Here is an 11213-nt window from a genome sequence, read left to right on the forward strand (position 1 = left end):
ATATATATATATATATATATATATATATATATATTTATATATTTAAAAAATTTTTCTTTTTTAATTTTTTTTTTGAGCTGACAAAGCTCAGCATCCGTGAAGGATATCAAGGTCAGTGTGTGTTACTTAATGTTGTATTAAAAATTAGTCTTACGGGACAGTCCATGTTAAATTTGGTACAATCATTATATAATATATAACATGTAATATTTAAGATTTTTGAAATATTCCACAAATATTAATATAATGGTGTATTCATTCGCAAACACAAACACATAACAATTTACATATTTCAGTATTGTTATTTTCTATTTTTTATATTAAATGTACTTATTTCATTATTTATTTATATACATATTTTTACAATGAAGGCACAGTAGGTTATGATAGCCAATTGAAAAAAAAAATACAATAATTCAATAATTAAATCCAACAGTAAAACTATAATAACAAAACCAATGTTAGTGACATAATGAAGAGGGGAAAAAAATGTGCCAGCATCATAAATCTACCTCCGAGCAATTCCATAAATCTAATAGTTCTACAGTACACCTTGCTCATTAAAGTAGATTATGTTCTGCATATGAATTAGGTTGTCGATCTACAGTTTGATTTGTTAAGGATGTTCAAAAAAGCCCAAAATATTTGGACCATCTTTGTTAAAATGTTTTCATTGTATTGACAAGTCTAAAAGAAAGCTGCTTGTAGGTGGCAACACTATCCAACCCTACAAAGATGCAACTGCCCTTCGTGCAGAGAAGGGGCACCAGCAGACTTCCGCAGGATGGAGCACAAGGAGTTTAACAAATAATTACATCAATTAAGTTAATTGACAGCTTAAGTTGCAATGAAAACTAGAAGACCCTGTGGCCCTCGAGGACTGGAGTTTGATACCCTTGTAATAGACAATCTTAGAGGCAACTGGCAATACATGTGACTTGATTCCGGAAATTACCCACCCACTCTGCTGAGGCTAGATGAGAAGTCTGCTCAACGAGAGTTGAGTTTAATATTGCAAAGTTCATCCATCGGTCTTTCAGTAGAGATTTTAGCTGTTACTATTTAAAGAGCACTATTTATGTAAATAGTGCAAGGCGGCATGTTTTTGTTTTGTACTCATTAACACATTAATAAAGAGTTTGTTTTATTTTCTTCAGTCTCGTCTGCCTGTTCATCTCCAATCTTTACAAACTCAGAAACATTTACATAACAATATCTATGCTAAACAACATACTGTAGATTGAAGTTGTTTAAAGAAAGCACCAAAATTAAAAAAAATTAGTAAGTTCAAAGAAAAACAACCTTACAATTAGCAAAATTGCACAAGTGGGCCAAGATAGGATTTGACAGGCAGGAGATAAAGATTGTACAGTTGGCTGTGACAATTCCTGCCTTTGTTCTCGGTCTTTGTAAACAGCTACGGGGTCAGTGTGTAACACCAGCTGCCTTACAGTAGACTTTCTTAGAAGATTTTTGAATTGTCAACCAAAATCTCAAAATGTGTACATGTAGCCTGCATGAAGGTATTCCTTCATTTTGTAAAGCAGAATATCATAAACCAGCAAGATTTTTATATACATGCCCCAAGCCACAAAGTGTCCAGTACCTAGACATTTCTTGCTGTCACCTCAGCACTGCAAAACCCAATAAACTGACACTCCTGGAGAACATATTTTTGTTTTATTTCCAAATATTTTCATTATCACAGTTGTCTTATTCTGCATATGTGACAATACCTGAGTGTGTAATAAGCAGTCAGATATTTAAATTAACCAGAAAATATTTTGGTAATTAGGTATACTGTCTCACAAACTGTTAACATCCACACTCTAGCCAGAATATACATGTATATATGCAGGTGAGTTATGGGAATCTGATTTAAACTTTAAAAAGGGAACTCCATGTGGCAAGGGCGAGGTAAGGCAACTACTGGCTGGAAACACACCCACCCACTTGAATGGTCATGATGGAATCACCCACTTCAAGGGTCACTTGTAAGTCATGTCAGTAAATACAAAATTAGAGACATACCCCCAGATTCTGACAATAACTTAAGGTACACAATGTCCCAAACCAGGATAAGCAGTTCTCTGAATAGAAGCGATATGGACAGAGGGCACCGCTCTTCATATAAAGAATGTCCCTACCTAGTTTCACCACAATCAGACAAAGGCTGGGGGTTACTCAAGGTGTCGTCTCACTTGCAGATTTTATTTTTAAGGTTAACTAATTTTAATGAACACATTTTTGTGCAAGTCTTTTTTTTTTTGGGGGGGGGGGGGGGGGGGGGGGGGGGGGGGCACATTACTTCAAACACCCTGGATCATGTAAATAGTCTCCATCATTATATTAACCCTTCCTTTTAATGCCCCTCACAATCCATTATATATTTCTTCGGAACTATTGTGCACCAATATAAACCAATGCTATTTCTCCAGTTAAACCTTAACCTTTTGCATGCAGGTTGACACAATGTGTATTTGTACAAGCAGCAACACAAGCCAGTACCATCCAAAAGAGATGCTTTATTAGCACATGAAATATACAAGCACTACAGTGATTAACGGTAGCGGCGCAGTTGCAGAGTGTTGCGTCTTCTCCAGCAAGCGCGGCGGGAGCCACCGATGGTGAGGTGGAATTTGTGGCCCTTGCCCAGACCACGGCTCTTCTTGCCAGCTGATGTAAGCCCACGCATCTCTCTGTGCTTGTGGACAGGCTTTGTGAGCCACTGGATATCAGGATTGCGTCTGATGGCCTTGTGGAATGGGTCAATGAGGATCACCTCAAAGAACTTGTATGTGGCGTCTTCACCCACCCAGTAGGAGTTCAGTACTCTGAGGCCACCGCAGTGACGGCCAGCACGCTCCTATGAACAAAAATGAAATCTTGTTAGGGACCATCAGTTCTAGCTCTATGAAGCTTAATTGGACTTTAACCCATGAGCATCCAATCCAAACCTGCAACAACCTTCATTTGTTTAGGGTTGAATCAGTTGTGATTTTTGTTTGTTTATATACTGGATTTATCCAGATTTAAACTGCAGTGGCTTGTTTGTTCAATTAAATAATTTGGAAGTCAATAATTTGCCTATTTAACACCCACCTTCAGGAATCTTATTTTTGCCAGAAACTGTATGGAAACTAAACAAAAGCTTAACTTTTCCTAAAAATAAATGCCAAGTAATGCAGAAGTTCCAACCACTTAGTACTGATCAGAAATCTAATCAGCACACCTTTATATGTTTTCCTATTTCTGCTAAGTGTACTTTTAGCTTTCGACTGCTGCAGATGGGTTCATAAACACGAACTCTACGATATACCACTGTGCATAACTACACAGACATTTTAAAATCCAAGTTCAGAATTTAATACAAAAACAAAATGGCATCAGATTCACACCCATCTGCAACACCCCCTGGGTTATTTATAATGCAACATTAAAAGTCAGCTAGTGCTATCAGTATACAACTTTATACAATAAAAGGGGGTGACTGAGGAGAACCAAATAAGCACTTCAACAAATTTAATGCAGGATTTCTGCCAATGTATAGTTTTTTGGTATAAGTCCAAAAAATAAACCCTATCGCTCCTGCTTACCTTTGCAGTGAATGTAAAAGTGATTACAGTAAATATGGAATGGTTTCGTATAGCCACACTATAAAGTTCTCAATTTCGGGTGGGGGTCCTCAGTCAGGAGCCAAAGAAGTTTGGGAACACCTGATCTAGACAACCATTAAAAGGAACACGTCTCACCTAAGCCACTTTTTACCTCAGATTTAGTCAAGATCCTGTTTACAAACATCAAATTTCTTTAAAACATAAAACACATGCAATATACAAGGGTAAATAAAGTAGGCCCTTTATTTTGAAAGCACACGTTTAATGCAATGTACTTGAATAATTATACTGACCTCAGCCACGGACTGCAGACTGCGGGCAAACTTGATCTCGTTGATTCCATGGTTCACGGGTTTACCGTAGGTGGCACCCTTGGGGACAGGGCGTTTGCGACCACCACGGCGCACACGCACACGATAGATGACGTAACCTGCAAACACCAGATGGTTAACTTAGTAGCTGTATTGTATTTCTAAATATTCAAATTGCTACATTTTGAATACATTTTTGATGAAATGTGAAAATCAGATGGCCATATTACATCATGTTTAAAGGCCTGAGCTCTGCTGCCTGTCTTACAAGTACTCATGTCCTGTTTTGACTGAGGACTGTCACCATGACCAGCACACTTTTTTCAAGCACTTCTGAGTATGGTAAATACAGTACATGTTTTAATGTAAACATTACTATAAATTTCACCACTTATAATCCCAAAACGGGGGTCTCCCAATTAACTGATTGCACCCCTGTCAAATTGTTAACATTTATTGAAACTGCAGTGACTCTGAAAACTCCCATGTGCAGATGTCCTATTCTAGATAAGTTGAATTTGTTGAAGACCACTGTTAGTCAAGACAATTGTACTCTCAATGCGCAAGTGACAAAACCCCAGCGTACCTTGCTTTGCCTTGTATCCAAGTCTGCGAGCCTTGTCGGGTCTGGTAGGTCTAGGAGCTCGGTGGAGGTTCGAGAGTTGGCGATATTGCCAGCAGCGGACACGAAGCAGAAATCGCATGACGTCCGACTGCTTCTTCCTCCATAGCTCCTGCATGTACTTATAAGCTCCCATGTTGGTTTATCTGTGACAGACGCAAGATCGGTGTACATTTTAGCTTTAAACCTGTACGCTAAAGCTTTACAAACAAATTTAGTACAACCATTAACACTGGTTACTTGAAAACAGGTGCAAACATTTTGAAGGTGCTCGTTTGTTTTGAAGCACCCGTGTTTCACAGCGGCGATGACTGCACAATTCCAGCCAACTAGAAATCATCAATTGCATTTGGTAGGAAACATGCCTTACATACGACTTGCTTATAAACATTTAAGCGCACACTTCCTAGAAAGGTGAGAGCACTTAAGTATTAGTGGGGACTGCACCTACAGAAATCAAATCCGACGTATCTTTTTTTTTTTAAACTAGCCCTTACATTTGAGATACGGTAATGCTACATAGGCAGGTTTGGGCAAGGCCTTTACCTAGTATCAATCGGACATATTACGACAGCTGTAGGTTATAAATACGGATAAGGCTGGTAGAAATATGACAAAATAACCATTTAATGGATATATCAAATTTTTCTCAACGATCCACGCTCATTCACAAACATGCCACTGGATAAGCCACGCCGACAAGCACTTCAGGCCCACACCACAAAAAACGTACAACTTTAAAACAAACCCAGTTTTGAATACTGAGAAAAACTCCACCTAACCCTGACTACATTGGTCCTCGAGAAGCTTGCCCAGTCTTCGCAACTTTACACTACAAAACAATTGTACTGAGACCATGAATATATTCCCAATCAGTTAACTGTTTACTGTGCCCCGATCCAGTTTAAGCAATTTTATTTCTCTCACGTAGTAAACTTATAATACAAATACAATTGGTATATGTGTATTTAAAGTGTGCACTTTGTAATATGAAACCGATCATGTCTCGATGGCTCAATTTTGTAAAGATTTTATTAGGATTGCACAAATAGCATAAAAAACCGAGAACTGCCTTACATGATGGCGTACCAGCCGGAAAGGAAGTAGCACACTTCCCAACATGCTTTATCACAGCGCCCTGACGTAACTTCCTGGGGCCAACGAGACGTAGCTGGGAAATGTAGTGAAGTCTTATAGTGATAAAGAAATAAAAAATGTAACCATACTATATATTACTACTTTATATACTGTCACCTTGACCTGCAACACATAAAAAATAAAAAAAATAATTACGAAATAATAATTGTAAAAGCAGTGGGACCATTCAAAATTCTAAAAGGTATTGACAGTGTGGACGCAAGGGACTTTTTCAGCCTGAAAAAAGAAACAAGGACCAGGGGTCACAAATGGAGTTTAGAAAAAGGGGCATTCAGAACAGAAAATAGGAGACACTTTTTTACACAGAGAATTGTGAGGGTCTGGAATCAACTCCCCAGTAATGTTGTTGAAGCTGACACCCTGGGATCCTTCAAGAAGCTGCTTGATGAGATTTTGGGATCAATAAGCTACTAACAACCAAACGAGCAAGATGGGCCGAATGGCCTCCTCTCGTTTGTAAACTTTCTTATGTTCTTATGTTCTTAGTACATAAACCGTGAATTCTTAAACGTAGACATGAGTCAGGATAGGTGTTGCTTTCGGGTCATATCAGAATCAAGCGTTTTCTTTTCATTCATTATTATTTGTATTTTTTTTTTGCTCTCAATTTACATGTGCATCTGTAGAAAAAAAAAAAAAAAAACATACATTTAAAGAGAATGCCGTTGTGATCACGAATTGACAGCGAATATTTTTTTAAGGCTTTTTGGTTATTGTATGCAAATCATCCTTCAGATGTATGAATTTCTATCTGGAAATAAAAACGAATTGTCGTAAAATACACGTGTTTGCAGCAAAATGCAGACAGAGAGAAGTGCATGCGCAGTACATTCCCTGCGCTTCCTGTATTACACCGCTGCAGTCGTCACTCGTTGAGGTGGGTGGGAGATTAGTTGCAGTAAAACAAGGTCAAGTAAGTATGTTTTCCATATCAGTTAAATTACCGTATTGCGTACCATAAATGGGAAGTATTAGCATTTTTAGTACATCTCCAATTGAGTATTCGTTCCATACTGAAGTATTTCCAGTTTATTTTTTTTTTCCAGTATCGTTTTTATAACAATGTTTTTCTTCGTAGGATTAAAGGTGCTTAAAAACAGAGCATGGGAAAGGGTTGTAAAGTTGTGGTCTGTGGACTGGCTTCTGTTGGAAAGACTGCCATTCTGGAGCAGCTGCTGTATGGAAACCACGCAGTCGGTACGATTTTAATTGTTTCAAGTTTAAATGTAGGGTCATATTTGCAACACATGAAACTAGGCAGGCGTCAGTTGCTACTTTTTAACGTGTTTATTATCCAGGCTACGTGGGTATGTTAGATATTGAGTATCTCTATATAACAAAACATACTATTGTACGTGTCTTATTATAAATACATTATGGAAATTCGCGATGTGCAGTGAACATTTTATTGTACAAAATGAGTACACAAGAACATAAGAAAGTTTACAAACGAGAGGAGGCCATTCGGCCCATCTTGCTGGTTTGGTTGTTAGTAGCTTATTGATCCCAGAATCTCATCAAGCAGCTTCTTGAAGGATCTCAGGGTGTCAGCTTCAACAACATTACTGGGGAGTTGATTCCAGACCCTCACAATTCTCTGTGTAAAAAAGTGCCTCCTATTTTCTGTTCTGAATGCCCCTTTGTCTAATCTACATTTGTGACCCCTGGTCCTTGTTTCTTTTTTCAGGCTGAAAAAGTCCCTTGGGTCGACACTGTCGATACCTTTTAGAATTTTGAATGCTTTAATTAGGTCGCCACGTAGTCTTCTTTGTTCAAGACTGAACAGATTCAGTTCTTTTAGCCTGTCTGCATATGACATGCCTTTTAAGCCCAGAATAGTTCTGGTCGCTCTTCTTTGCACTCTTTCTACTACCTTAGTTAGTACTGAAAAAAAAAAAAAAAAAAAAAAAAACAATCGTCGTGTTTAATAATAGCGATTGAGGTGAAACTACACTGACTGGTCAAGATCGAGAATGTGTCATTGTGCAGAAAGATGAACCACGCACTCTGTGGGCAGTGTAAAACTGTTCTACATTTTTTCCATTAGGGTTAGGCTGATTTAAATCTTAAGATCAGTATTGTAGTTCTCTCATCTGAACCGTCGATGAAAAGCCTGCCCCATCTCTATGCCGAGAAAGTAGTAGAGTCAAATTTATTAGAGAATCACACTTTCTTTACAGTTTATACAAATGTATAGTCATGTGATCAACAAATAACCTCAAAACACATTTTCTCACAACTTTATTTGTCTTGAAGGATCTGAATCTAATGAAACACTTGAAGACGTCTATGTTGCATCAGTGGAAACAGATCGAGGAGTGAAGGAGCAGTTGCGTCTTTATGACACTAGAGGGCTACAAGATGGATCTGAACTACCAAAGCATTATTTCTCCTTTGCTGATGGCTTTGTCCTAGTATACAGCGTGGACAGCCTTGAGTCTTTCAAGAGGGTCGAGATATTAAAAAAGGAAATTGACAAGTCCAGGGACAAAAAGGAGGTACAGTAGAATTCTTCTAAAGGTTTGGTTACCTTGAATTCAACAACTCTAGGTCCATATCTTGTCGTTTTTTTCTGCAACATAGCACAAGAGAGTTTGGGCATATGTATAGTTTAGTGGGTCCAACTGAAAGGAATACAAAAACAAACAAAAAAATGCCTCCCATTAAAGTTTTCTGTCAACCGTACCACGTGGAGTTTGTTTCAGGGCTAGTTTCTTTATTCACTAGGGTCACATTACCTACCGCTATTAAGTCGAGTATCTTAGATATGCTTTAACCAAAAACGTAATTCACAATAACAGCAATAAAATAACTGTTTGTTTGAACTACTGGCACTTAATAATGGGATACGTTTACAAATGTTACATAAATTACTCAAGGGGAAGTTTGTATATTAAGTTGTACTCATTAAAATAATAATCATAAAAAAAAAAAAATATGACAGTACTTGCTCGTGTTTCTGGTTTTAATTTTTCCCTAGATCTTAATGATTTTTTAAATGAATGACCAGTGGTGAGTGATGGATTTAAATGTGTCTCTTATGTAAAACAATACTGCCACTAGGATTGGAATTACGACTTGTACATTGCAGAACCATTTTTGCTCTGGAGTGACCAGTAATATTCACGTTAAGTAAACTTGCAATTTCCTGTGCCCACATCCAGCTTTAGCCATTGTATTTATCTCAGTTAACCTATTTTTTGCAGTTATGTGCACGGGTTGTTTTCTTGAATTGACGGAACTTTGACTAAGTTGTGAATGACTTGTAGGATTTATGTATTGACATAAGTGAAAGAATGAAACATACACAAGATTGTCCCAACAAATCATTACCCCAAAACACCAGCTCCCTTAGCAATGTTCATTTCTATTTCTCTCTTGGCCTTTCTAACTTCCTTTTTGACTTGCATTTGCAGTTCTGTGTACTCTTTCTGCGTACTTTCTTTTTGGTCCTTTTTTAATGCTCTGTAAAGTGCCTTTTTTCGCTGAATATTTTTTTTAATTGATGTATTAAACCATTTTGGCAATTTAGTTTTACATTTAGATTTGTCTACTTTAGGGATATAATTGTTTTGCGCCTCTAGTACTACGTTTTTGAAGAACAACCATCCTTCTTCTGTAGGTGTTTTCTCTATTTTACTCCAATCTACTTCTGTTAGTCTCTGTTTCATGCCTTCATAGTTTGCTTTTCTAAAATTGTAAACCTTAGCTTTAGTCTTTACTTTTGAGGATTTAAAAAACACTTCAAATGAGACCATGTTGTGGTCTGAGTTTGCCAGTGGTTCTCTGACCTCTGTTTTAGTTATTCTGTCTTCGTTATTTGAAAAGACTAAATCAAGGCATGCCTCCCCTCTAGTGGGTGCCTTCACAAATTGTGTTAGGAAGCAGTCATTTGTCATTTCCACCATTTCTATTTCATCCTTCGCGCTACCCACCGGGTTTTCCCATTTTATTTGGGGGAAGTTGAAATCCCCCATTAGTATGGCTTCTCCTTTGCTACACACATTTCTAATGTCATTGTATAACAGATTATTGTGCTCACCGTCTGAATCTGGCGGTCTATAGCATGCTCCTATTATTATGCCTTTTGAATTTTTGTCTGTTATTCTGACCCATATTGATTCGGTTTTATTTTCTTTGTCCAGGTTTAACACCTGGGCTTCAAGACTGTTTCTTATGTATAGCGCTACCCCTCCTCCTCGTCTGTCCTGCCTGTCTTTCCTATACAGTGTATACCCACAAATATTATATTCGTCCCCATCACTCTCAGATAACCACGTTTCTGTAACACCTATCACATCATAGTTACCTGTTAGTGCAGTAGCTTCAAGTTCTAGAATTTTGTTTCTGATACTTCTAGCATTTAGATAAATACATTACAATACACATAGTATTCTTGTAACGTGAAACTGATGTGTCAGAGGTGAAAGTTTTTGAATTACAGTGCTTCCAATATTGACACTAAACAAACATTTCTTCTGACCTGAAAAGAATGAAAATAAGATTGGTTTCACATTTACTGGGCAATATGTTATACTGTTGATACAAATGATGGCCATAGTGGTTGTTGAGTCGAACAAAACAGGAATGATCTAATTCCTGCAGGGATTGAAACTATTGTGGTACCAAGGCCATCATGCAGCCTGGGGTTGTTTTCTCTGAATCCTTAAAGCTGTGGTGTATTATACCATGTCTTTACTGGAGATCCCAACATGCTTAGAAAAAAAATAAATTAGGATTCCTGGTAAAAAATTATGCAGGCTATTCCAGTTACAGTGGAAGTGGGCAATTTGACCTTGTAGGTAGGCAAAAATGTAATGTCTATCTTGCTAACATAGAATATATGGTAGGAAGTGTAGAGGAAAACTCTAGTGGGATTTAGATCCTCTAGGGCAAACAACATATTTGTATATAAAATGGTCATTGCGTTATTTCAAGATTAGTGCTAGTTAGTAGCAGTAACTGAGATCTTTTCATGAATAATGTTTAGAACTACCATGTGTAATTCACAATACATTTTCTTTAAACAAGTTAACTACTTCCTGATTACTTGCATATTCAGGTTTGTGTTATCCAAATATAACTTATCCCTTTTAATTTTTTTGTCATTATTTGTAGGTTACAGTCATTGTTTTAGGCAACAAGACAGATCTGCAGGACCACAGGCAGGTAGACACCGAGACGGCTCAGCTGTGGGCCAAGGGAGAGAAGGTGAAGCTATGGGAGGTAACTGTGACAGAGAGGAAGTGTCTGATTGAACCCTTCACTGTTCTCACCAGCCGACTGACTCAGCCCCAGAGCAAATCTGCCTTTCCGCTGCCAGGGAGGAAGAGCAAGGGGACCCCTTCCTCCGACATGTGAGCACCCCTGCAAAATGGAGGAGCAGAATTGGGCAGCTAAAAGAAATGAGTGAAAATACTATTTATATAATTATATATAGATATATGATATATATATATATATATATATATTATATATAAATATTTAAATTCGTTATCAAATTTA

At 37.6% G+C, this 11213-nt stretch overlaps 2 protein-coding genes across 2 annotated transcripts; one reads left to right on the forward strand and one right to left on the reverse strand.

Annotated features, from left to right (window-relative positions):
- Nucleotides 1–2505: 2505 nt before the first annotated feature.
- On the reverse strand, nt 2506–4724 carry LOC121314763 (60S ribosomal protein L15). Its single transcript, XM_041248411.1, has 3 exons — nt 4515–4724; nt 3911–4047; nt 2506–2866 (listed from the first exon to the last, which is right to left on the reverse strand). Exons 1-3 carry the CDS (start codon nt 4684–4686, stop codon nt 2561–2563), a joined length of 615 nt encoding a protein of 204 aa, XP_041104345.1. The 5' UTR covers nt 4687–4724; the 3' UTR covers nt 2506–2560.
- Nucleotides 4725–6510: 1786 nt separating this feature from the next.
- On the forward strand, nt 6511–11139 carry nkiras1 (NFKB inhibitor interacting Ras-like 1). The gene is made up of 4 exons (XM_041248412.1): nt 6511–6621; nt 6787–6905; nt 7965–8206; nt 10827–11139. Exons 2-4 carry the CDS (start codon nt 6812–6814, stop codon nt 11067–11069), a joined length of 579 nt encoding a protein of 192 aa, XP_041104346.1. The 5' UTR covers nt 6511–6621; nt 6787–6811; the 3' UTR covers nt 11070–11139.
- The last annotated feature ends 74 nt before the right edge of the window (nt 11140–11213 follow it).

Source organism: Polyodon spathula, chromosome 4 (assembly GCF_017654505.1).
Source record: "Polyodon spathula isolate WHYD16114869_AA chromosome 4, ASM1765450v1, whole genome shotgun sequence".
NCBI lineage: Eukaryota > Metazoa > Chordata > Actinopteri > Acipenseriformes > Polyodontidae > Polyodon > Polyodon spathula.